Here is a 26,098-nt window from a genome sequence, read left to right on the forward strand (position 1 = left end):
CACCTGGCTCTGTCAGAGTCGTCACCAGCTCCCCGTGACGACATTTTTTCCATTTCTCTCCGGATTCCCACCCGCCACATCCCCACCGCCCCCCACCCTCCACAGACGTGGTCTCCGCTCTGATGGCAGGTAACAGCCGCCCCCACCCTGCTTGCTTTCCCTTCCCTCTCGTAGTCCGTCTGTCTGCTTCCCCCTGCGGGGGTCCCCCCCTCACCCTGATCCCACCGCGGCCCCTCCAGCCTCAGTTTCCCCGAGTTTTAAAAATTCTTATCTTGGCTCTGCCACTTGTATGCTGTGTGACATTGGGCAAGTCATTTCACTTCTCTGGGCCTCAGTTACCTCATCCATAAAATGGGGAGTAAGACTGTGAGCCTCATTTGGGATAGGGACTGTGTCCAACCCAATTTGCTTGTACCCACCCTAGTACGTGCTTGGCACATAGTAAGCACTTAACAAATGCCATAATTAATATTATTATTTCCCTGCTCCCAGGGGAGGTCTGCCGGTCCTGCTCAGAGCCGGGGTCTGCTGGGGACACCGAGAAATGGTGCTGATAAGTCCGGGTAGGGAGAGGAGGGGTCTTCCCTCCCCAGCCCTGAGTCTCCCCCCGCCCTGCCAAAGAAGAGGTCAGATGGGCTCTCCCTCTGTCCACCCACCTGTCCCCCTAAGGCTCTCCAGGCTCTGGGGAAGCGGGGCAGGGCAGGCTCCTGGGAGGACACATGTTTGGAGTTTGGAGAAGGGGTGCTCCTCAGGGAATGGGAGGGGCGGGGGGCTGGGTAAGGGGCTCAGCAGTGAGCTCGAGGGAAGGGGCTGGATCCTTGCAGCAGTCCCCGGGGGCTGTCCCCCCTGGCTCGGGGGCCCGGAGGAGAGCAGTGAGTCAGAGTGAGAACAGCAGGGGCGGGGGATCGGGACTTGGGGCCAGGCAGGGTGAGAAACAGCCAGGCTGGGAGTGAGGGGTCGGTGGGAGGGCAGGCTGGGGGCTGGGAGTGGGGGCGCCGGGAGGCTGGCAATGGGGGGCCTGGGTGACACCCTCCCAGGAGGATGGCAGTGACCTTTGGAGGTCACTGCGAGTCAAACCCCCACAGGTCGCCCTTGGAGGCCAACCAATCAATCAGCCGCTGGGGCTCCTGGAGAACACGACGCCCCCAGTTCAGGCGGGCCAGGGTCCTCACCCCGTCAGCCCCCCTCCCCTCCTCCAAACCTGGGGGCAGGGGATGGGCAGGGCCAGGATCCTCCATCCCCACCAGGCTTCTACTCCTGCTGCTGGCCACGGAGAGCGTGCTCAGGTGAGTTGGGGAGACTCAGGACGGACGAGGCTGGGGGCGTCAGGATCGGGGGGTGGGAAGGGGAAAGAGGGGAACCCTCTGGGAGGGTCTGGTATCCGCTCCCCCGGCCCCCGCCAGCTTCTCTCCTTCAGACACCGACTTCCCAGTCTCCGGTTTATTCCCACGGTTTTACCTGGGGTCCGCTAACACTCCCCTTCCCTTCCTGTGCCAGGGCAGGAGTCCCTCCCCGTGAGGGGAAGGGTGGAGCGGGGAGGTCACCCCACTGCATGGGGCCCTTGAGGATCGGGGGGTAGCACCGGCCCCCGCTGAAGGCCCAGCGTCTGAGCCGTCTCGTCGTAGCGAGTCCTTAGGATGCCGAGCTTGACAGGTAGGTGCCCGGGCCCTGTGCCCACGGGCAGCCTCAGTTTCTGAGTTACTGGTGCCCGGCTCCCAGGGCTGGCAGGGTCCTTGGGCGGGCATCTTCCCCACCCAGCCGAAGCCCGGCTGGTACTGCCTCCTTCTGGGGCTGGGAGGACTTCATACACTGGTCCCGCTGGCTCGTGCCCCTCAAATCCTGCATGGGGGAGGGGGAGAAGGTGCCAGGTGCCTGATGCCGGGAGCAGTCTGGTCAGGGGGCGTGTTGTCCAGGGGTCTCTGCCTCCGGTGCGTGCCAGGCTTTGCCGTCCTCCTGATGGGGCAGGATGAGGCCGGGTGGCCCGAAGGGGCTGGGAAAACCCGGGGCCCCCTCCTCGGGGATGGGGTAGGGGGGCTCAGGTGAGGCTGGGGGGTCTCCAGGGCTGCGCCCCCCACCCCCCGGAGGCAGGTTGTAGATGTAGATGTTGCCGGTGACTGTGACAGAGCCTCCGGTGACGTGGAAACCACTGGTGCCTGGCGTTGGGAGTGGGGAGAGAGCAGAGAGTGAGGAAGGCCTTAGGGAGGCTCGTTTGAGGTGGTCCCCCTCACCCCCATCACCGAGCCCCCCTACTCATAGCTCTACCCCCGCCCTAGCACCTTTTGTGCTCCACCCCCTCTGATCTTTCCCCCATCCCTTCCCTCAAACCCTGGCCTCTCTCTCCTGCCCCTCCATGATCCTGCCCCTTGCTGGGGCCTGGCTCTGATCAGGCCATCTCAGCCTGCTGGGTTGCAGCTCTGTCTTTAAGTTTCTCCATGTCCTTTAGTTTCTCTCCTGAGTCTCTGTTGGTTGAGTCTCTCTGGGTTCGGAATATCTGAGCCTCTCTCTGTGTCTCTGAGTCTCTCTCTTTCTGTATTTGAGTCCGCATCAAACAGAAACCCCTTACCATCAGCTTTAATAATAATAATAATAATAATGGCATTTATTAAGCACTTACTCTGTGCAAAGCACTGTTCTAAGCACTGGGGAGGTTAGAAGGTGATCAGGTTGTCCCACGGGGAGCTCACAAAGCACTCAATCAGTTCTCCCCCTCCTACCTTACCTCACTGATTTCCTTCTACAACCCAGCCTGTACACTTCACTCCTCTAAAGCCAGCCTACTCAATAACAACAACAGTAATAATAATAATGGTAGTTGTTACGTGCTTACGATGTGCCAAGCACTGTTCTAAGCACTGGGCTAGATAAAAGGTTGATTACCCATGTGGGCCTCACAGTCTTAATCCCCATTTTACAGATGAGGTAACTGAGGCACAGAGAAGTAAAGTGGCTTGCCCAAAGTAACGCAGCTGATAAGTGGTGGAGCCAGGTTAAGAACCCAAGATTTCTGACTCCCAAGCCCTTGCTCTTTCCACTAAGCCACACTGCTTCTACTTCTACTCGATCTCATCTATTTTTCCATCTACCCTTAGACCATGTCCCCACTCTGTTCTGGAACTCCGTCCCTTTCATATCCAATGGACCCACGCTCTCCCCTCCTTCAAAGCCTTATTAAAATTACATCTCCTCTAAGAAGACTTCCCCCCCCATCCCCTCTCCCATCTGCATTGTCTATGCACTTGGGGATCTGTCCCCTTTAAGCATTTTATTACATTCCCCCCACCCTCAGCCCCACAGCGCTTATGTACATAACATTAATTTATTTTAATGTCTGTCTGCTCATTTAGACCGTAAACTCTTTGTGGGCAGGGGACACATCAACCATCTCGTATTATAATCTCCCGAAGTCCAGTGCTCTGCACGCAATCGATTACATAGTGAGTGCTCAATAAAGACCACTGATTGATTAATTGCTTGATTGTTTCTCTGAATTTGTACTCTGAATCTGAGTCTCTCTCAGTCTCTGAGTCTCTCTCTGAATCTGAGCCTCTGTGCTCTGAATCTCTTCGTCTCCGATCTCTGGGTCTCTTTCAGTCCCCCCCAAATTCCCATGCCCCCAGATCCCAACGGGTCACTTTCCCTCCCTCCCTCGGTCGTCTCCGTCCCCAGCCCACCTGGATGCAATTCCTTGTCCCTGTCTGCAGCTTCAGCCCCCAGCTCTCTGGCCTGGCCCTGGGGATTCTGCCTTTGCTGCAGCAGCTCCTCCTCGGGCGCGGGCACGGGGACCGGTGCGGGCACGGGCGCGAGGGCCACAGGTCCAGCTTGGGCTCTCAGCAGCGGCTCCACCAGGTCTGGAGGGACGAGGCTGGCACGTGGTCCGATGTCCGGGGTCTAGGGGAAGGAGAGACCGGTGAGAAGCCCTGCTCCCCGCCCTCCTCCCCACACCTCCGTGCCCTGCTCACGTCCTGTGGCTTTACCTCTGGGCTCGTCTTCAGCAGGAAGCCTAAGGAGAGAAAACGGTCGGTTTAGCTGGGAACCCTCCCACCTTATCCTCAGGTGCCCGCTCCCTAACCACCCCCCGGCTGGGGTGCTGTGGGGAGACCCTGGCCGTCTGGTGGCGGGGAGATCATCGACGGGGACTGGAGTGACCCCTTCCCGTTCCCCACCCTGGGGTCTCACCCAGCTTCCTGCAGAGAGACGGATGCCTCTTCAGGGCACAGAGCAGAGTCAGTACGAGAAGTCCCACGGAAACCACGGGCAGAAGGATGACTGACAGCATCACAGGCCCTGCGAAAACATGTCGGGGATAACAGAGGTCAGCATGTTGGGGTGTACAAGGCCACTAAAATAATTCATTAATTCATTCTCCAATCGTATTTATTGATTACTACTTACTACTACTGCTAATAATGACTGTGTGCCAAGCATTCATTCATTAATTCATTCAATCGTATTTATTGAGTGCTTACTGTGTGCAGGGCACTGTACTAAGCGCTTGGGGAGTACAAGTCGGCAACATATAGAGACGGTCCCTACCCAACAACGGACTCACAGTCTACTGTTCTGAGTGCTGGGATAGACAGAAGGTTATCAGGTTGTCCCCCGTGGGGCTCGCAGTCTTAATCCCCATTTTACAGATGAGGTAACTGAGGCCCAGAGAAGTTAAGTGACTTGCCCAAAGTCACACAACTGACAAGTGGCAGAGCCAGCATTAGAACCCACAACCTCTGACTCCCAAGCCCGCGCTCTTTCTGCTAAGCCACGCCTCTTCTTACTGTGTGCTAAGCACTGTACTAAGCGCTGATCTCAGCGATGAACTCAGAGACCCAGACAGTGAAGTTATCTCCATTGTACAGAAGAGGAAACTGAGGCTTGAAGAAGGGAAGACCTTTTGGTTTTGGGCCATGATCATCACCAGCACTGCTTAAGGTGCCAACTGTGAGGGGAGCCCTGTGCTGGGCACCTACTGGCTGCAGATCCTGTACTGGGTGTCTAGTGTGTGCAGAGCGCTGTCCCAGGTGCCTACTTTGTGCAGAGGGCCAGGCCGGGCGCTTACTGTGTGCCGAATGCTGTTCCAGGTGCCTTTTGTGTGCAGAGTGAAGGACCGAGCGCCAACTATGTGCCAAACGCTGTGCTGGATGCTTGGACACAAGCATCGGAAGGAAGGGGCCAGGACTCTGTCCTCGAGAAGTTTAGTCAAATGGGGGTGACAAGCAGCCGCGGATGCCTACTGTTTGCAAAAGAGTAAGAGCGAAGACCCAAACGAGGGAGGTAAGTAGTACAAGGGGTCTGCCCATCCCGCAGTATTTCCCTCACCTGACATCACAGTGGGCACATCGGGGCTGCCCGTGGGAAGTGCGGGGCTGCCCGGCGGGGGGCTGGCTGGCACCTGGCACCGAGCGTCGGCCTCAGCCGTGCCAGGAGCCTCCGTCCTCAGACCTTGCTTCTGGCAGCTGGGAGAGAGGGTGACACAACATGCCAGTTGGCACCCTGGCACACCTGGCCCCCCAGGCTGGCCCCACAACCAGGCTCAAGGGCTCACAACCCCCCGTGCCTAAATGGGGTGGGGATGGGGCAGTTAGGGCGATGGGGTCGGTATTCTTGGGTTCCAGCTCTGGGGGTGATGGGGTTGGCACCCTCAGGCTCTAGCTGTGGGGGCGATGGGATTGGTGTCCCTGAATTCTAGCTGTGGGGGTGATTTTGGGGCCGGACTCCAGGCTCACTCCCTAGCAGGAAGGGGCAGGGAGGAACTCGAATCGAGTCTGTCTGATCTTTTCCCTCAGCCCACCTCCCCCACACTCTCCCGACCCCGCAGAGTGCCGGGGTCGACAGGTCCCAAACTCTCATCCAAATTTTGATCCCCGTGAATGGGTGGGCAGGAGGAGAGAGAGATGGGGGGCTGTTAGGAGAGGGGAGGAGATTCCGGGGACGTTTCTGGGCACTCACTCTGTGTGGGGCTGGCAGCGGGCTGCGGGTAAGGACGTGTTCTGGAAGGTGCCATTTGTGCAGGGCACGCACTTGGGGACAGAGTTTTCGGCTTCTGCTGGTGAGAGAGGAGGGTATGAGATGGGTGGGGCCCTGCAGGGGGATGCCGACCCGCTTTGGGTACCGTGCCCTCCTGCGGAGTCCCCACCCTGGCTCCATTTGGATGTGTGCCCCTGTCTCTCTTCCAACCTTCTTTCCCCAGATTCTCCCATGATAATAATAATAATAATGTTGGCATTTGTTAAGCGCTTACTATGTGCAAAGCACTGTTCTAAGCGCTGGGGGGGATACAAAGTGATCAGGTTGTCCCATGTGGGGTTCACAGTCTTAATCCCCATTTTACAGATGAGGTCACGCTGCTTCTCATCCCTCATCGCTCCCCATGTCGGCATCCAGCCCCTACCAGTGAACCCGGCCCTCCTCTGTGACCATCTGACAACTCGTCTCGATTCCTGCCATGACCATGAGCTGGGTGAGTGGGGCTTTGGGGGTGCCCAACGGGCACGGGGAAGAATCCTCTGGGTCCTAAATCTAGGCGACCCTTCCCCCCGCCCCTCCAGCCTGGCTGGTCCGCCCTTGTCTCCCTGCCTGCCTCAGTGCCCCCTCGGCCTACTCCATCCCGGCCCCTCCTGACCTTGGAAAGTGGCCTCGGTGCCCGGGGGGCAGGAGGGGAGCGCAACGCAGTGGTCGCAGTCGGCGTAGCCCCTTGGGCAGTACGTGCCCTGGCGGCACCGGCATTCGGTCTGTCGATCCGCCCGACAGGGACTGGTCTGTTCGAAGCCCAGCACTGGGGATGGGGGAGGTGGCGGTCAGATGCGAGGCCACAGACCCGGGGAGGTTACAGACCTCCCCCCCACCCCGATTCCCTCCCTCTTCCTCCCCTGGCGCCCCACCGCTCCCCTCGGGGTCCCGGCCGGCGACTTTACCCTCGTCGCAAGAGCGGCAGAGCTGGCAGTAATGGAGGTGGTTCCAGTACTGGTTATAAGAGTTGGCCGGACACAGGGAGCAGAAGGTGTCCTGATCCCCGGTGCAGGGGGATGAGATGAAACTGCCTGCGGGGGGGAGGAGCTGAGGTCAGGGTGCCAGCCTCTGCCCACTGGCCCTTGGCTCCTCCTCCGGCCCGGTGGGCGTCGCAGGAAGGCCTCGGTCCCTGTCACCCGGCCGCTGGCAGCACCGGGTGGCACAGGGATGGACGCTGCCCAGGCTCCCCCGCCTCTCCTCCCTCTCCATCCGTCGTCCCCCGCCCTCCTCCTCCCGGTCAGTCCATCCCCGCCCGGCCCGGGGACCAGCCGGTGTCACCTGGAGGGCAGCGGGAGCAGCAGGCCCCGCGGCTGGTCCTGTAGTAGTGGGTGTCATTCCCCTGGCACGGGTGCCGGCTCTCCGCGGGGTCGGGGGGCACCTGGGCCAACCGGGAGCGGGGGAGAGATGTGGGGTCAGCAGCGGGCTCGAAGCCCTCCTTCTCCTCCCCTCTCCCTGCCTCCACCTCCCTCCTGCCCCCGCCTCAGGGGCCGGGGACTCACCTGTCGGGGCTGAGCGCGGGCCAGGAGCCCGCAGATGCTCAGGAAAATTGGCCCCCAGGCCAGGGCCCGCGGGCAGCCGACTGCCCGACGGCGGGCGGCGTCCATGGGGACGGGGGCAGCCCGCGCCCCCGGGGCTGGGGTCGGCAGGGTGTGGGCCCCCCCGGGAGAGCAGGGGGAAGGGGAGGGGGCCCGAGGCCGCGGGCCTACTGCGGCCGGGCCTGGCCGGGCCTCCAGCCGCCGGGGTTTGGGAGTAGGAGCGGGAGCGGGGCCGGGGCGGGGCCGGGCCGGGGCTGTCGCAATCGGGAAGAGGAACAGGCTCGGCCGGGCCCCGCTGGGCGGGGGATTCCTGTCTGGGAAAGCACGTGAGGGAGGAGGGAGCAAGAGGAGGGACGGAAGAGCCGGCAGGGGGGCCGGAAGGCGGGACGGGCCGGACCAGGCCCCGAGGCCGGACACTGCTCCCGGACTCCCGGGACCGTCGGGACAGGGGAAGGCAGAGGTCGTCGGGCGTCCGGGGCAGGGCGGGGACACGGCTCTCGCCCCGTCGGCCGGTCCCCAATCTGTCTGCCCGTCTAGCTGAGCCAGGGGCAGCGGGGCCTGGGCTGACGGACAATCGGGACAGTAGACGGACGGACAGTCGGGCCAGTAGACGTAGACTGTGAGCCCACTGTTGGGTAGGGACTGTCTCTATATGTTGCCAACTTGTACTTCCCAAGCGCTCAGTACAGTGCTCTGCACACAGTAAGCGCTCAATCAATACGATTGATGATGATGATGACAGTCGGGCCAGTAGACGGATGGACAATTGGGCCAGTAGACGGATGGACAGTCGGGCCAGTAGACGGACGGACAATCGGGCCAGTAGACGGACGGACAGTCGGGCCAGTTGACGGACAGACAATCGGGCAGTAGATGGACAGACAATCAGGCCAGTAGACTCCCCCTTCTAGACTGTGAGCCCGTTGTTGGGTAGGGACCGTCTCTATATAATAGTAATAATAATGGCATTTGTTAAGTGCTTACTATGTGCAAAGCACTGTTCTAAGCACGGGGTGGGGGTACAAGGTGATGAGGTTGTCCCATGTGGGGCTCACAGTCGTCATCCCCATTTTACAGATGAGGTATCTGAGGCTCCGAGGAGTTAAGTGACTTGCCCAAGGTTACACAGCAGACATGTGGCGGAGCCGGGATTCGAAGCCATGACCTCTGACCTCAAAGCCCGGGCTCTTTCCACTGAGCCACGCTGCTTCTCATGTTGCCGTACGTTGCCGACTTGTACCTCCCAAGCGCTTAGCGCAGTGCTCTGCACACAGTAAGCGCTCAATTTAGGCGATTGAATGAATGAATGAACGGACAGCAGTCCTGGCGCCAAAGGCGGCTCCGACGAAAGGCGCGACGGACAGACAGGCCGACGAGAGCCCCGAGGGCCCTCCGCGGCCCTCTCCTCCTCCTCCTCCTCCTCGCCTTCCCTGGATCCATCAGGTTCCTCCTGGAATTCCTGGCCTGGAAAAGGCGACCCCTCCCTTCCTCGACCCGCCTCCCCGCGGGAGACCACCGGGCTTTACACTTACGAGCGCGTGCTGCCCCCTGCCGGTGCGCCACCGCCACTGCAGCGCGCCTCCAGCAGTGCCCAGGCAGCGAATCCATCAGTCAACAAAATAATCATAATGATGGCATTTGTTAAGCGCTTACTATGTGCAAAGCACTGTTCTAAGCGCGGGGGAAGGATGCAAGGTGATCAGGCTGCCCCGCGTGGGGCTCACAGTCTTAATCCCCACTTTACAGATGAGGTCACTGAGGCCCAGAGAAGCGAAGTGACTTGCCCAAAGTCACACAGCTGACAAGCGGCGGAGCCGGGATTAGAACCCATGACCTCCGACTCCCAAGCCCGGGCTCTTTCCACTGAGTCACGCTGCTTCCCATAATCATAATAATGGTATTTGTTAAGCGCTTACTATGTGCGGAGCACTGTTCTAAGTGCTTGGGTAGATTGCCAATTTGTACTTCCCAAGCGCTTAGTACAGTGCTCTGCACATAGTAAGTGCTCAGTAAATACGATTGATGATGATGATGATCGGGTTGTCCCACGGGGGGGCTCACAGTTTTAATCCCCATTTTACAGATGAGGTCACTGAGGCACAGAGAAGTTAAGGGGCTTTCCCAAGGTCACACAGCAGACAAGTGGCGGAGCCAGGATTAGAAACCATGTCCTTGACTCCCAAGACCTCGCTCTTTCCACTAAGCCACGATGCTTCCCCAAACGATCAATCGTATTTATTGAGGGCCTACTCTGTGCAGGGCACTGTACTAAGCGCTTGGGAGAAGAATACAGTATAACAGAGTTGATAGATACGTGGAGCTTTGAAACAATGCTGTGAGGGCACCTCCCTTTCCCTCTTCGCTTGGGGGCAGGTGCAGGGTGGGGAGAAGGGCTAGAGAGAGATAAAATACATTCATTTTTGTGTAGCGTTTTTATCCTCAAAGCTTTCCACCCTCCATTTCAGGAACCCCTTCCTTAACAGGTAGAGTTTGGGGAGGTGAAGGTGGTGAGGGTTAAATTAATGCAATGTTAGTGTGGTGTCAACCACAAACCCGCCCCCATAATCAATCAGTCAATCAATCAATATATTAAGTGGTCGAGTGGCTGCCCTGTCCCTGGCCCCGTCCCAGAGGCCTTCAGTGGCTGATGTGGGACAAACGTGACAACCCCTCCAGGCTGAGTTTTCGCATCTGTGAAATGCGCTGAGGGATCTCTTCTCCCTCCTTCCTCTCTCTCCATGAGAACCCACATGATAATAATATTTGTGAAGCACTTACTCTATCAAGCACTATGCTGAGCTCTGACGTAGATACAATACAATCAGGTGGGACACAGTCCCCTCGCCACACAAGCTCCCAGTCTTGAGTTCGCTGGAAGAAGCAGGTTCGGGGTCACTCAGACGGGCAATGGGAAGAGCGGTTATTCCCTACACACACCCCCACTCCCTCCGCTGGGCTCTTCGTTGTTTACCCAGCAGGACTGTGTAGTGTTCCTGAAGGTGAGGGACAGACAGACAGACAGACAGACAGACAGACAGACAGACAGACAGACACACACACACACACACACACACACACACACACACACACTGTCCACCCACCACAGTCAGTACAGCTGTCCTGACCCAGCCACATTCCCCTTCCCCACCACAACTCACTCTCCAGATCCCTCCACCCTGCTTTTCCCTGGGCCCTTGGCTCTGCACCCCACGTGTCCCCAGCTTCCCCTGCCCCTGGTCTTTGGCTCTGCCCATCCTGTGCCCCCAGTGCCGCCCCATCCCCTGCGCCCTGGCTCTGCCCATCCTGTGCCCCCAGCTCCCCCTGCCCCCCGGGTTCTTCTCTCTTGGTCCCCTTAGGCTCCTTGGCTTGGGCCTGGCTGCCCACATTCCTGTTGTCCCCGTGACCATACTGGGGACATTTTGTCCCTGCCTTGGCAGGCTCTGATGGAAAAAGAACAGAAGTGGCCAGCCCCACCCACCTCACCTGGGTCTGCCTCCCCTGGGCCCCTCCGTGGCCCGCAGCCTGATTTGGGGGGCTGGGAAGGGGAGAGGCTACTCCCCTACCAACCAGCCTGGCATTCACCCCCACTGCTATTTTGGAAAAGATAACCCCACTACCATTACTAGGGCGGGGGCAGTGCCACCCCCTTCTTTTCTCCCCCGACTTCCCCCAGGAAGGTGCAAGTTCCCTTTTCCGGCTAACTCTGTGTGCCCCCTTCCTACCCTAGTCTTTCCTTCTACGACTCCTAGTTGGCCCCTGTGCCCAAATCCAGATCCAAGCCCTGCCCTCTATCCCAACCTCTATCTGTCCCTACCTGCTCCTCTAACCTCGTCCCTCTGTCCCCTATCCCTCTCTCTGTCCCCTGTTTCTGTCTCTTTGCCCCATCTCTCTGTTTCTCTGTCCCTTGTCCCTCTGTCCCTTTCTGTCTCCTGTTTTTGTCCTTCTGCTCCTGTCTCTCTGTCCCTGTCTCTCTGCTCTGTCTCTGTCTCTGTCACCCCGTTCCTCTGTCTCTATCTCTGTCACCTGTTCTGTCCCTGTCTCTATCTCTCTGTCACCTGTTCTGTCCCTGTCTCTCTCTGTCACCTGTTCTGTCCCTGTCTCTCTCTCCTTGTCCCTCTGTCCCCTGCCCCTCTGTTTCTGCTGCTCTGTCCCTGTATTCCTGACCCTGTCCTCTTGTCCCTGTCTCCCTGTTCCCTGGTCCCTCCGTTCCTGTCTCCCTATTCCCCACCCCTCGGTCCCTCTGTCTCTCTGTTGCCTGTCCTGTTCCCCACCTCCCGGTATCTTGGTTCATCTATCCCTCTGTCCTTCTGTTCCCTTCTCACCCTCCTTCCCACCTTCCGTCCTTCTTTCCTGCGTTCGACCGGGGGTTCACCCGTCTCCTCGGCCCTTCCCTCCTCTCTCCCCTCTTTCTTCTCCTCTCCCCTCTTCTCCCCTCCCCTCTCAGCCATCGCCCCCGCCCCGGATTGAGATGCTAATGACGACCCACCGCCTCCGTCCCGCGCTGCACCTGTCAGGTGAGGGGGAGGAGAGGAGGGCAGGGAAGGGGAGGGCAGAGAAGAAGGGGGAAAGAAGGGGAGGGGAAGCCGGGTGCCAGCCGCAACTGGAAACGAACCAGTCTCAGTCCAGCCGGGGCCGGGAGGCAAGGGGAGCGAGGAGGACAGGACCGGAGGGGAGGGAAGGACAGGGGAGGAGGGGGAGGGCCAGACCTGGAGGAGCCTGCCGGGCCCGGGGGAGAGGCGGCAAGAGGAGCCAGTCCTGTCCCACAGACGGAGAGAGACGGAGCCGAGGGCGGCAGGGGTGGACGGCCGGGGTCGCGGGGTCACGCAGAGGCCCGGCGAGGGACGGACGGAAGGCCGGCCAAGGGAGAGCCCGAGCCCGGAGGAGGGGAGGGCGGGAGCCGGGGGTCCCTCCCGCCAGGACCATGAAGGGGGAGAAGCGGGAGCGGAGGAGCCCGGGCCACCGCCGGCCCTCGACGGGGTCGCCCCCACCTCCGCCCCCGCAGCCCACGCCGCCGCCCACCGAGGGTCTGATCGAGTTTCACCGCTCCTACCGGGACCTGTTCCAGTTCTTCTGCAACAACACGACCATCCACGGGGCCATCCGGCTGGTCTGCTCGCAGCACAACCGCATGAAGACGGTCTTCTGGGCGGCGCTCTGCCTCTGCAGCTTCGGCATGATGTACTGGCAGTTCGGTCTGCTCTTCGGGGAGTATTTCAGCTACCCCGTGGATCTGCACATCAACCTCAACTCCGACAAGCTCGTCTTCCCGGCCGTCACCGTGTGCACGCTTAATCCCTTCAGGTGGGTCCCCGCGGCTCCCCCCGCCCAATCCTTGCAAGCCGGACGAGCGACTGCGGCCTCACACCCCACCCCCGAGACCGATTAGTGAACCGACGTGGCCCGGTGGCAAGAGCCAAGGTTTAGGAGTCAGAGGACGTGGGTTCTAATCCCGACTCCGCCGCTTGTGTGCCGTGTGACCTTGGACAAGTCACTTCGCCGCTCAGGGCCTCAGATCTGGAAAATGGGGATGAAGACTGGGAACCCCTTGTGGGACAGGGACCGTGTCCAACATGATTACCTTGCATCCATCAGTGTTTGACACATAGGAAGTGCTTAACAACTATTATTATTATTGGGGTGCCCGCCCGGTGCTCCCGGCCAAAGTGGTGGGTTGGGGGCCTGGGGGAGGGGATGGAGGAGGGGCTGCTGCGGCCCCAGGCCTGGTTCGAGGCCGGACGGTGGAGGGATGGAGGCCGACTTGGGGAGGTGCAGAGGATGAAGGGGACAAAACTGCAGGTTTCACGTTCAACCCCCCGATTTGGGCCGCCCGCCTTCCTCTCACCTACTCCCGCAGTCGTCCAGGCCCCCTTCCTTATTTTAAAGTCTTTCCATCCCATTCCTCCTGCCCAGCATCCCCGGAGGCGGGGAGCGTCGGGCTTGGCTGGACCCATTTTGTAAACTAAGAAACTGAGGTTCCACGACTTGCCCAAGGTCTCCCAGCAGGCCGGGGGTGGGCGGCCTCAGAGGCCCAGGGCTGGTGCTAGGCCCCGCCGCTGCCCAGCGCGGACGGGGCGGACTGGTGGGCTTGGATGGACGGCCACGGGGCCCGGACCACGGCCTCCTCCTCCTCCTCCCTTACGCTACCTCCTGCTCGGAGGCTCAGGCCGGGATGCTCCTCGCTCCCCCGAGCTTCCGTGCTTCCTGGACTGTCCTGGCGGCTCTGAACCAAAGCCTGGACCCTGGAGAAGCCCAGAAGTCCTCCCTCGATGGCCCCCCACCCCCTGCCCGCCCCCCTGGAAAGGGTGGACCACTCCACTGACCCCCCAGAACAGGGAGGGTCACACCACTGGGCCCCCACGAGGACAGGGTGGCCACTCCTCTGGGCCCCCCTACGAGGTCAGGATGGCCCCCACCAAGACAGGGTGGGCCAGTCTACTGTCCCTCTCCCACCGGGATAGGGTGGTTCACTCCACTGGTGCCCCTAAGGCAGGGTAGACCACTCCGCTGCCCCCCTGCCCCTCCCTCCCAGCCCCCCGAGGATAGAGTAGACCACTCTAGAGGGCTACTCCACCCGTTTCCCCTCCGCTGGGTGGCGCTACAAGGTGGGGTTTGGGGTTAGAGCAGTGAGAGGGGGAGCCAGGGGCCGGAGAGGGGACCCAAAGTGACTTTTTGGACGAAAACCAAGGGAGGGGCAGGCCAGGCTGGAGATGATCCGACTCTGAATCAGAGCCTCTGAGCCTGGAGGCTGGGGCTGAGCGACCGAGAGGAGCGTCGAGGCAGCAGGTCAAGGGGGTGACCTGGGATTGGGCAGGGGTGTAACCCACCCAACCAGGTGCTGGGGGCCCGGGGCCCTGATAGACTTTTAGACTGTGAGCCCGCTGCTGGGTAGGGACTGTCTCTATATGTTACCAACTTGTACTTCCCAAGCGCTTAGTACAGTGCTCTGCACACGGTAAGCGCTCAATAAATACGATTGATGATGATGATGATGATAGCCTCCACCTCCAACCCCCAACTCCAGCCCCCCGCCGGTCCGGCTTCAGCCTGGGGTTTGTGGAGTCTGGCTAACTAAACTGCAGATGCCGTTCTTGACCTGTGGTGGTCTGTAATTTATTTATTTAGATCCACCATTCATTTATTTATATTAACATCTTTCTCCCCTCTAGACTGTTACTCATTGTGGGCAGGGAACGTGTCTACCAACCCTCTTATATTGTATTCTCCCAAGCACTTAGTACAGTGCTCTACTTACAGTAAGAGCTCAATAGATACCATTGATTGATTGGTGGTCGAGGGCTGGGGACGACAGTTGACCACTGTTTAAGTAGTTATTAAACTACTATTATTATACGAGAAGCAGAGTGGCTCAGTGGAAAAGAGCCCGGGCTTTGGAGTCAGAGGTCATTCGTTCAAATTCCGGCTCTGCCAATTGTCAGCTGTGTGACTTTGGGCAAGTCACTTAACTTCTCTGGGCCTCAGTTACCTCATCTGTAAAATGGGGATTAAGACTGTGAGCCCCCCGTGGGACAACCTGATCACCTTGTAACCTCCCCAGCGCTTAGGACAGTGCTTTGCACATAGTAAGTACTTAATAAATGCCATTATTGTTAGTCTGTCTCAAGAAGTAGCAGCAGCGGCAGCCCAAACCAGCTGGACCCTTCTCCCCATTTTACAGATGAGCAAGCCGAGACCCAGAGAGGTTCAGTGACTTGCCCAAGGGTACACAGCAGGCCAGTGGTATAGTTGGGACTGGAAGCCCTGGGAGCTTTCCACTAGCCCACACCACTACTCCGGAATAAAGGCCTGACCGGCTCTGCCGTGTGTAAGCCTTACTCTAGACTGTAAACTCATTATGGGGAGGGAACGTGTCTGCAAATTCTCTAATTATTATTATTATTATCATCATTATACTATATTAATATAATAGTGACATTCCTATTAGTAATGTAAGTAATAACATAATATATCACTAATAGCCATTTATAATTATATGTCATCGTATATTATAATGGTATTATAGTATATACTAACTAGTATATATTATAATGGCATTATTCATTCATTCATTCAATCATATTTGTTGAGCGCTTACTGTGTGCAGAGCACTGTACTAAACGCTTGGGAAGTACAAGTTGGCAACATACAGAGACGGTCCCTACCCAATAGTGGGCTCACAGTCTAGAAGGGGGAGACAGACAACAAAACATGTTAACAAAATAAATAGAATAAATATGTACAAATAAAATAAATGAATAAATAGAGTAATCAACACATAAACATACATATATATATATATATATATATATATACAGGTGGTGTGGGGAGGGGAAGGAGGTATGGCGGGGAGGAGGGGGAGAGGAAGGAGGGGGCTCAGTCTGGGAAGGCCTCATTCATTCAATTGTATTTACTGAGCGCTTACTGTGTGCAGAGCACTGTACTAAGCGCTTGGGAAGTACAAGTTGGCAACATAGAGAGATGGTCCCTAAGTCAAAAAATCAAATCAAATCAATCGTATTTATTGAGCACCTATTGTGTGCAGAGCACTGTACTAAGCGCTTGGGAAGTACAAGTTGGCAACATCTTGAGACGGTCCCTAAATCAAAAAATCAAATCAAATCAATCGTATTTATTGAGCGCTTACTGTGTGCAGAGCACTGTACTAAGCGCTTGGGAAGTACATTATAATATATGCTAATCAGTAATATTGTGATATATTATTATAATAGCAATATTTATTGTTATTATTATTTTTAATCGCTAACTATGTGCCAGGCACTGGGGAAGATACACGCAAATCGAGTCCCATCCGGGGCTCACACTCTCAATCCCCATTTTACAGATGAGGTAACTGAGACAAAGAGAAGTGAAGTGATTTGCTCAATGTCGCACTTGTACTCTCCCAAGCGTTTAGTACGGTGCTCTGCACATAGTAAGCACCCAATAAATACCCGGGCCGCCTACTCCGGTTTTTTAAGAGCAGGTCTGGATTGTGCATCTCAGGACGGACAAGACCAAGGAGGGGCCCGGGCCTGGGAGGGAACAGAGGTAGTCGAAAGGCGGAGTTATTTCCAGGTGCGGGCGGAAAGGGTCAGGGCGCCGCAGCCTGAGACTGAGAGGGAGAGAGGCTATTACAGAGCCAGAGATGGCCCGCGCAGGGTCACTGGGGTTCAATAGGGAGAACAAGGAATTCCTGATTCCCAAATCACCCTCCCTCCCTCCCTGACACACTCCCCAGGGCGAGAAAACGCCGGCAGGTCCAGAGTGTTGGGTAGGGACTGTCTCTATATGTTGCCAACTTGTACTTCCCAAGCGCTTAGTACAGTGGTCTGCACACAATAAATACGATTGATTGATTGATTAATTGATTGACAGGGCTGTGGAAGAGAGTGCGAGCCGTATCTCTGGGAGAAAGCAAAGGATGGAGAGGGGAGAGTCAGGACTGTTGGATGGTCCATGCTGGGCCACTGGGGAGAGTGAGAGATGCAGAGGGGAGAGTCAGAGGATTGGATGGTTTGAGCAGGGTCACTGAGGGAAGAGCCATTCATTCTTTCATTTATTCAATTGTATTTATTGAGCGCGAACAAGGAATTCCTGATTCCCAAATCACCCTCCCTCCCTCCCTGACACACTCCCCAGGGCGAGAAAACTCCGGCAGGTCCAGAGTGTTGGGTAGGGACTGTTTCTACATGTTGCCAACTTGTACTTCCCAAGCGCTTAGTACAGTGGTCTGCACACAATAAATACGATTAATTGATTGATTGATTAATTGATTGACAGGGCTGTGGAAGACAGTGCGAGCCGGATCTCTGGGAGAAAGCGAGGGATGGAGAGGGGAGAGTCAGGACTGTTGGATGGTCCGTGCTGGGCCACTGGGGAGAGTGAGAGATGCAGAGGGGAGAGTCAGGGGATTGGATGGTTTGAGCAGGGTCACTGAGGGAAGAGCCATTCATTCTTTCATTTATTCAATTGTATTTATTGAGCGCTTACTGTGTGCAGAGCACTGGGGAGTACAAGTTGGCAACAAATAGAGACGGTCCCTACCCAACGGGGGGCTCACAGTCTAGAAGGGGGATGTCTAGAAGAAGTCTAGAGCCAGGGATGGAGAGGGAGAATCTGGGGCTTGGATGGTCGGCGCAGGGTCGCTGGAGAGTCAGGGTTTCGGGTGGTCCACGCAGGGTCACAGGGGAGAGTCAGGGGCTTGGACGGTCCAATCAATCAATCAATCAATCAATCGTATTTATTGAGCGCTTACTATGTGCAGAGCACTGTACTAAGCGCTTGGGAAGTACAAATTGGCAACACATAGAGACAGTCCCTACCCAACAGTGGGCTCACAGTCTAAAAGGGGGAGACAGAGAACAGAACCAAACATACCAACAAAATAAAATAAATAGGATAGAAATGTACAAGCAAAATAAATAAATAAATAAATAAATAGAGTAATAAACATGTACAACCATATATACATATATACAGGTGCTGTGGGGAAGGGAAGGAGGTAAGATGGGGGGATGGAGAGGGGGACGAGGGGGAGAGGAAGGAAGGGGCTCAGTCTGGGAAGGCCTCCTGGAGGAGGTGAGCTCTCAGCAGGGCCTTGAAGGGAGGAAGAGAGCTAGCTTGGCGGAGGGGCAGAGGGAGGGCATTCTAGGCCCGGGGGATGACGTGGGCCGGGGGTCGACGGCGGGACAGGCGAGAACGAGGTACAGTGAGGAGATTAGCGGTGGAGGAGCGGAGGGTGCGGGCTGGGCTGGACAAGGAGAGAAGGGAGGTGAGGTAGGAGGGGGCGAGGTGATGGACAGCCTTGAAGCCCAGGGTGAGGAGTTTCTGCCTGATGCGCAGATCCACCCAGGGATACCGTGGGGGGCGAGGGGACGCAGCCTGGACTTGGCCACCATCAGCCCCGAAGCCTGACCTTGGCCCGCCCCGTCCCTCCAGGTACAGCGCCGTGCGCGAGGAGCTGGAGGAGCTGGACCGCGTCACCGAGAAGACGCTCTTCGACCTGTACAACACGACGGCCGCGGCCCCCTCGCGCCCCCGCTCCCGCCGGGGCCTCGGGAGCCCCCCGCCCCCGCCCCTGCCCCACCCCCTGCAGGTGCTGCGGCGGCCCCCGCCGGCCTCCCCGCCTCGCCGGCTCCGCAGCGGGGCCAGGGGCGTCCGGGAGAACGGCCCCCGGGTGGGCAAGACCGACTGGAAGATCGGCTTCAAGCTGGTGAGGCACCGCCCCTCCACGGATACGCCCCTTCCCGGCCTCCTCCGTTCCCAGCCTCCGCCCACTGCCCCTGCCCGTTCCCGGGCCTCACCCACCCCACAACTCTGCCCGCTCCCAGTCCTTCTCATTTCTCAGCCTCCCTCCTCACTCACCTTTACCTTTAGTCTCCCCCCCAGCCCCCAATTCCCTAAGGCCTTTCCTCCCACAAGCGTTCCCTGGACTTCCATCCCTCCATTCTCCCTCTCTTCCCTCTGACTCCCCTTCCCCTCTGTTTTCCCCTTCCCTCTGACTTCCCTTCTCCTCTCTCTTCCCCTTCCCTCTGGTCTCCCTTCTCTCTTTTCCTCTTCTTTGTGACTCTGCTTCCCCTCTGTCTTCCCCATCCCTCAGGCTTCCCTTTCTCCTCCATCTTTCCTTCCCCTCTCACTTTCCCTTCCCTCTGTCTTCCCTTCTCCTCTTTCTTTCCCTTCCCTCTGGCTTCCCTTCTCCTCTCTGTTCCCCTTCCCTCTGGCTCCGCTTCCCCTCTGTCTTCCCCATCCCTCAGACTTCCCCTTCCCTTCCATCTTTCCCTCTTCTCTGGTTTCCCCCTTCCCTCAGTCCATCCTCCCCCACCCTCCAGCCCTCGGTCTTCCCCTTCCCTTCCATCTTTCCCTCTTCTCTGGCTTCCCCCTTCCCTCAGTCTGTCCTCCCCCACCCTCCAGCCTTCGGCCTTCCCCTCCCCTCAGGATTCTCCCTCCCCTCAGTCTTCTCTCTTCTGGCTTTTCCCCTCCCCTCGGGCTCCCCCTCTCCTGGAGCTCCCACAGCACCTGGGGCCCTGCAGCCCCACTGACTCTGCCTTGGTGGTATCTCAGTGTGACCAGAATGGCTCAGACTGCTTCTACCAGACATACTCATCGGGCGTGGACGCTGTGCGTGAGTGGTACCGCTTTCACTACATCAACATCCTAGCCCGCCTGCCCGATCCCCTGACGCTGGACGAGGCCACTCTCAGCAACTTCATCTTCGCCTGCCGCTTCAACCAGGCCTCCTGCAACCAGGCGTGAGTCTCATTCGACACCCCTGTTGCCTCCTCCCTCTCCAGCCTGCCCAGTTCTCCCAGCCCCCTCAACCCACCCAGCAGCCCAGCCCAGCCAATGGCCACTTCATCCTTTGGGGCCTTCCTCCCCTCTTAGCAGGGTGGATTGGGCTGCTGGTAGCGTTTCGGCCCTTTTTGCAGCATAAACTTTCTGCTTCCTGGAGTGGAGCCCTGTGGTTCTGGTGGGCTGGGGGTGGATGGGCCTGTGGCAGGAATTCACATGGGACTTCTCTGGAGGAAATCTCAGGGGTCACCCTCCAAGTTCTCTGTCTTCCCCTCCTCTTTTGGTGCTCTGAGCCCAGGGTCCCAGTTTCCTGACCCTCATCCCTTTGTCTTGTGATGCTATCCCTCCCAGTCCTCTTCTCTCCCCAGTTCCCCCCAACTACACCCCTCTTCCCCTGACCTAGTGTGAAATGGAGGAGAGTTTGGACACAGGCTTTCTCCATGGGTTTGGAGGACATTTCCTACGTACATCAGTTTCTCTCTCTCCCTCTCTCTCTCTCTTCCTCACTCTCTCTCTCCCCCTCTCTCTTTCCTTCATTCTCCCCTTCCTCCCTATCTGAGCCAAGAATGACACTGCCAACTCAAGAGGTCAGTTTTATCCCTTCCCCCACAACATTCTGGGTTGGTTTAACTTGGACCAGTGGTGTTCCCTGGAGCTAACTCACACGTGCCAATGGACAGATTAGGCTATTTAGAGAGCAGGGTTCTTCTGCGATTCTGTAGGTCAGGTCTGAGGTTCCTGCCCGCCAGGTTCCCCTGTTCTTTTAGGGAGCTGGTTCTCCTGACTCCCCCTTCCTGCTCTCCTCTGATCCAGGAACTACTCCCAGTTCCACCACCCCATCTATGGCAACTGCTACACCTTCAACAGGAAGAACTCATCCACCCTCTGGATGTCTTCACTGCCTGGAGTCAACAACGGTGAGTTCAGCTGATCCAGCCAACACCCTGGCCTCTGCCCTGGTCCTGCCAGCTCCCGGCTCCTTCAAACCCTACCTGGAGCTTTCTCCCCTTCCCATCAGGAAGCCTAACCTGCCTCCACCCAGCTTATTGCCCAACTGGACTGGTCATCAGATACTTCATCGCACCTTCTGCTCTGCCTCCAGTGTGGCCAGACAGGCGCTTTGGGACGCCGGAGAAAGCGTGGGCTGGTCGCCCTCCTGGCCCCCTGTCCTGCCCCTGTGGCTGGGGCAGACTGTCTGACACCCGTGCCTCCCTCCTTCTGCCCTACACCCTCAGGTCTGTCGCTAACCCTGCGCACGGAGCAGAAGGACTACATCCCCCTCCTGTCCACGGTCACTGGTGCCCGTGTGACTGTGCATGGGCAAGACGAACCAGCCTTCATGGACGATGGTGGCTTCAACCTGAGACCTGGCGTGGAGACCTCTATCAGCATGCAGAAGGCATGGGCCCCCCGGGTGGGAAGCGGGCGGGACAGTGGGATAGGGACAGAGGGCAGGGACAGAGGAATGAAATCAGATGGGCAGGGATTGGGGGGGTACCTGGAGGGACAGGGATGGGAATGGGAGACATAAAGGTGGGTACCTGAGGAGTGGGGGACAGAGGGGTAGGGAGGCAGGGGGTAGAGGCATGGCTCAGAGGAAGCAGCATGGCTCAGTGGAAGGAGCACGGGCTTTGGAGTCAGAGTTCGTGGGTTCAAATCCCGGCTCTGCCACTTGTCAGCTGTGCGACTTTGGGCAAGTCGCTTAACTTCTCTGGGCCTCAGTTCCCTCATCTGTAAAATGGGGATGAAGACTGTGAGTCCCACGTGGGACAACCTGATTACCTTGTATCTACCCCAGCGCTTAGAACAGTGCCTTGCACATAGTAAGTGCTTAAAAAAAATTCTTCTAGACTGTGAGCCCACTGTTGGGTAGGGACCTTCTCTATATGTTGCCAACTTGTACTTCCCAAGCGCTTAGTACAGTGCTCTGCCCACAGTAAGCGCTCAATAAATATGATCGAATTGAATGAATAGAGACCCTGGAAGGCCTCCAGGGGAACCTGGGGAATGAGAGCCCACTGAGCACTGGATAGGGGATGGGCAGGTTAGCACAATCCATCAGTGCTATTGAGTGCTTACCATGTGCAGAACACTGCACTAAACCCTTGGGAGAGTACAGTGCAACAGATTTGGAAGACATGCTCCCTGCCCACAAGGAGCTTACAGATCAGAGTGGGAGAGACATTGATATAAAGAATTACAAAGTACATAAACAGCGCACAGAGTGCTTGGGACAGCACTCCCAGTCTCGGGGCGAGGTGGGCCGAGTGGCCAGGGAACCTGGCAAGGAGGCGGTTGGGCAGTCACGGACCTTTGCCTTTCTCCATGGAACAGGAGACCCTGGACCGTCTTGGGGGTGACTATGGGGACTGTACCAAGGATGGCAGTGACATCCCCGTCAAGATCCTGTATGAAGACACACGCTACACACAGCAGGTATGGCCCACATCTCTGCGTCCCCTTGCCCCCGTGACCCCATAGCTGAGCAGGGGCCGTGGTTTAAGGACAGCGAGGTGCGGGTCCCCCGAACTGACCCCTCCCCACCGTCCTGACCTGTCCCATTCCCTACAGGTCTGCATTCACTCCTGCTTCCAGGAGAGCATGGTTCAAAAGTGCGGCTGCGCCTACTTATTCTACCCACGGCCACCCAACGTGGAGTTCTGCGATTACCAGAAACACACCTCCTGGGGTGACTGGCCCAGAGCCTCCCCAGGCCTCCGGCTGACTCCCCCTCCCCCTCTCTGCTGCCCTGCCTGTCTCTGTAGCTGTCTCCCTCTGACCGTCTCTCAGTGTCTCCTGACTATCTCCGTAGACCACCTTCTTTATACATCTCTTCTGTGTCACTGCCTATCTGCCTCTGATCTTACTTAGGGTTCCCCCCCAAACCTCCAGAGGTTGGGGTGGTTGGGGAGCAGGACACTGGACTTGAGCTGAGCTGGGGGTGGGAAAACAGACGTTGGAGTGACTGGGCTGGCAGTGGGGGTGGTCCCGAGTCCCGGTGCTCTCCGGCTGGGTGAGGGGAAGGTTCCCGGGCTGATGGTCAGTGGTCCCAAAGTCACCCGAGGGAACGACAGCAGGGCCATCGGGCTGCCTCATCAGGGACCGAAAGGGACAGGTGACACAGAGGCAGGGGGAGGGAAATGATGACCTGACCCGGGTTGGTTGGGGGTGACCCACTGTCTGGCTCCCCAGGCTACTGCTACTACAAGCTCCAGGCTGCTTTCTCCTCCGACTCCCTGGGCTGTTTCACAAAATGCCGGAAACCCTGTCTGTGAGTACCCACGCCCCTGCCACCTCCCCTGGCCTCCCTGCCCAATCCGGACCCCACTGCCAATACCCAACCCGGCCCCCACTTCCCTGGAGGGACCATGGGGCAGGGGGTGGGAGGGAGAAGGAGGAAGAGAGGTGGGGGGCACGGGGTAGAACAGGGCAACGTTTCCCTATTTCCATCCTCCCCCTCACGGACCCCTTACTCTCTCTCTAGCGTGACCAGCTACCAGCTGTCTGCTGGTTATTCCCGCTGGCCTTCTGTCATGTCTCAGGTGAGCACAGGGGAGGAGGGTGTGCACGTGTTTGTGCACGTGTGGTGTGGGAGGGCATCCCCAGTGACCGCCCTCCACTCTCTGCCCAGGACTGGGTTTTCCAGATGCTGAACAAACAGAACAACTATTCCCTCAGCTCCCGCAGGTACTTGCCCCCCTGCTACCTGCGGTTGGAGGTGGGGTGGGAGGGGGTGACAGGGGACAGGGACAGCCGGGAGGCCAAGGAGGTCTGAGGGGGTCAATAAATTCCCCCACAGGAGCGGTGTGGCAAAGCTCAATATCTACTTCAAGGAACTGAACTACAAAACCATCTCCGAGTCTCCCTCCGTCACGGTGGGTCCTAGGGGAGCTGGTTTGGGGAGGAGACTGGATCCTAAGGGAGGTGCTGGAACAGGGGTCCTGGGTCTCTGAGGGTGGGGGAAGAAAGGGGCACAGTCGGCTTTCAGGTGGCTGGGCAGAGCAGAGACCGGGGTGTCTTTGGGAAAAGGAGCAGGGTAGGGGGATGCCATGCATCTGGCCCTGGCCTCCGGGGGTGATTCCCAGCTCCGGCTCACTGCGCTGACCCTCCTGGTCGCTCTGCCCAGTAGATGGTAACCCTGCTGTCCAACCTGGGGAGCCAATGGAGCCTGTGGTTCGGCTCCTCCGTGCTGTCTGTGGTGGAGCTGGCCGAGCTCGTCTTTGACTTCTTCGTCATCACTTTCCTGCTACTTCTTCGAAGGCTGCACAGACGCTACTGGGCCCCGGGAAGGGGCCAGGGTGGCTCTGAAGAGGTGGCCACCGCCCCGCTGCCCACCCTCCCTGACCTCGCTCAGCTCCCCCAGCCCCCGCTCGACTCCTCCCTGTCCACGGCCCCTCCTCCTGCCTATGCCACACTGGGACCCCTCTGCCAGGCCCCTGCCCTTGGTTGAAGGAGGGGTGGGCCAGGCCCAGCCCCTAGGACAAGCCCCTCTTCCTCCCTCCCATGCCCTGCTCCCAACTGGTCCCAGGACTGGGTCAAAGCACCTCCCAGGCCCACCAGGCAGTTTCAGGGATGAAGCCACGGCTCCCATGGGCATTGGTCTGGGTATTAAAGAGCTACCGGAGCCATGTGTGTTTCTCCTATGTGAGGTGGCGCAGGGTAACAGGGTGGGGCGAGGGGCAGCCCTCCCCATGGCAAACCTCCCTAGCCCTCCACTCCCTCAGCCTGGGTTTGCTACTGGTGGCATCAATCAATCAATCCATCAATCACTGGTACTAATTGAGCACTTAATATGTGTTTATTTATTGAGCACTTATTTATTGAGCAATGTACTGAGCTCCTGGGATAGTACAATATAACAGAGTTGGTAGATGCATTCCATGCCCACAGTGAGCTTACAGTCTAGAGGGTAGACAGACATGAATATAAATAGAGAACAATGTGGCTTAGTGGATAGAGCACGGACTTGCGAGTCAGAGGACGTGGGTTCTACTCCTGCCACTTGTCAGCTGTGTGACCTTGTGCAAGTCACTTAACTTCTCTGTGCCTCAGTTACCTCATCTGTAAAATGAGGATTAAGAATGTGAGCCCCACGGGGGACAAACTGATTACCCAGTGCTTGGCACATAATAAGCACTTAACAAATACTATTGTTATTATTATTATAAATAAAGTAATAAAGATAGTATTTGCTAAGTGCTTACTATTTGCCAAGCACTGTTCTAAGCAGGTGTTGTGGGTGGGTCATTGGCATTCTGGGTAGGATAGGGATGAGGTTTCTGATAGTCTGACGCGACCCAAGCACTCCTTGGAGACAATCAATCAACATATTTATTGAGCACCTACTGTGCACAGAGCACTGTACTGAGCACTTGGGAGAGTATAATAGAGTCTGGGGGCCATGATCCTTGCCCTCTGTGACTTTACAGATTAGTTGAAGAGGAAGCCACAAATGATTTACAAACAGGACGTAATATCAATCACTTATTTATATTAGTTTCTGTCTCAAAAATGATTTACAAACAGGATATAATACAAATCCTTTATATTAGTGTCTGTCTCCCCCTCTAGACTAAGCTCACTGTGGGCAGGGTTTGTGTCTATCACCTCTGTCGTACTGCATTCTCTCAGGCACTTAGGACAGTGCTCTGCACATAGTGAGCACTCAATAAATACCATTGATGATGATGAAAAAGAATGGAAAGATGGACGAGTGGGTGAATCAGGGCTTAAAAAGAAGGGTGTATAAGTCGGCATGAACGGAAGTGCTGTGGGTAGTTATGGAAGCAAAAGTGCTGAGATGACAATAGGGAAGATGTTACTAGTGGAGAAGGAGAACTATTACAGGGAAAGCCACCTGGAAGAGGAGGGATTTCAGGAGGGCTTTGACAAGGGGGAAAGCTGGGCTCTGGCAGATTTGAATGGGGAGGGAATTCCAGGCAGGAGGGAGGACGTGAGCAAGGGGTTGGAGGTGAGACAGACAGGAATGGGGCAGAGTGGGCAGGTGAGTTTGAAAGGAATGAAGAGAGGGAACTGGGGTTCAGTGGGAAAAGAAAGCGGATGGGTAAGGAATGGGTAAAACGGGTAAGGGATTTCTTCCTGATGCAGGAGGGCCCTTACTTGCTGGAGGAGCCAGGAGGCCTGACTCCCACAAACACAGGGACCCCGACCCCCATGGGCCCCCTCTGAAAGGATGGGGCAGGTTGGCGTGTGGTGTGGGGAGAGCAGTCTGTAAAACAAACAGAGCAGAAAGACTGTGGATCCGGAGTCCCTTC

The 26,098-nt window shown here is 57.4% G+C and overlaps 2 protein-coding genes across 4 annotated transcripts; one reads left to right on the plus strand and one right to left on the minus strand.

The window, feature by feature from the left end:
* Positions 1 to 1,624: 1,624 nt before the first annotated feature.
* On the minus strand, positions 1,625 to 7,713 carry LTBR (lymphotoxin beta receptor). 2 transcript variants are annotated; one of them, XM_038767845.1, is made up of 10 exons: positions 7,503 to 7,713; positions 7,282 to 7,381; positions 6,909 to 7,034; positions 6,617 to 6,769; positions 5,944 to 6,040; positions 5,314 to 5,450; positions 4,177 to 4,284; positions 3,975 to 4,000; positions 3,672 to 3,888; positions 1,625 to 2,153 (listed from the first exon to the last, which is right to left on the minus strand). In XM_038767845.1, the coding sequence occupies exons 1-10, from the start codon at positions 7,605 to 7,607 to the stop codon at positions 1,894 to 1,896; spliced, it is 1,329 nt and encodes a 442-aa protein (XP_038623773.1). In that variant the 5' UTR covers positions 7,608 to 7,713; the 3' UTR covers positions 1,625 to 1,893. The 2 variants fall into 2 exon arrangements, with proteins under 2 accessions (XP_038623773.1, XP_038623774.1); XM_038767846.1 differs by having other exon boundaries at positions 5,944 to 6,037; positions 7,503 to 7,711.
* On the plus strand, positions 6,365 to 24,451 carry SCNN1A (sodium channel epithelial 1 subunit alpha). Of its 2 annotated transcripts, XM_038767843.1 has the most exons (14): positions 6,365 to 6,454; positions 11,983 to 12,052; positions 12,541 to 12,839; positions 18,474 to 18,747; positions 19,596 to 19,783; positions 20,637 to 20,740; positions 21,059 to 21,222; positions 22,158 to 22,259; positions 22,395 to 22,512; positions 23,016 to 23,094; positions 23,308 to 23,365; positions 23,455 to 23,510; positions 23,623 to 23,698; positions 23,953 to 24,451. In XM_038767843.1, the coding sequence occupies exons 3-14, from the start codon at positions 12,667 to 12,669 to the stop codon at positions 24,271 to 24,273; spliced, it is 1,713 nt and encodes a 570-aa protein (XP_038623771.1). In that variant the 5' UTR covers positions 6,365 to 6,454; positions 11,983 to 12,052; positions 12,541 to 12,666; the 3' UTR covers positions 24,274 to 24,451. The 2 variants fall into 2 exon arrangements, with proteins under 2 accessions (XP_038623771.1, XP_038623770.1); XM_038767842.1 differs by lacking the exons at positions 6,365 to 6,454; positions 11,983 to 12,052 and having other exon boundaries at positions 12,267 to 12,839.
* Positions 24,452 to 26,098: the final 1,647 nt, after the last annotated feature.

Source organism: Tachyglossus aculeatus, chromosome 27 (genome assembly GCF_015852505.1).
Source record: "Tachyglossus aculeatus isolate mTacAcu1 chromosome 27, mTacAcu1.pri, whole genome shotgun sequence".
NCBI classification, from domain to species: Eukaryota; Metazoa; Chordata; class Mammalia; order Monotremata; family Tachyglossidae; genus Tachyglossus; species Tachyglossus aculeatus.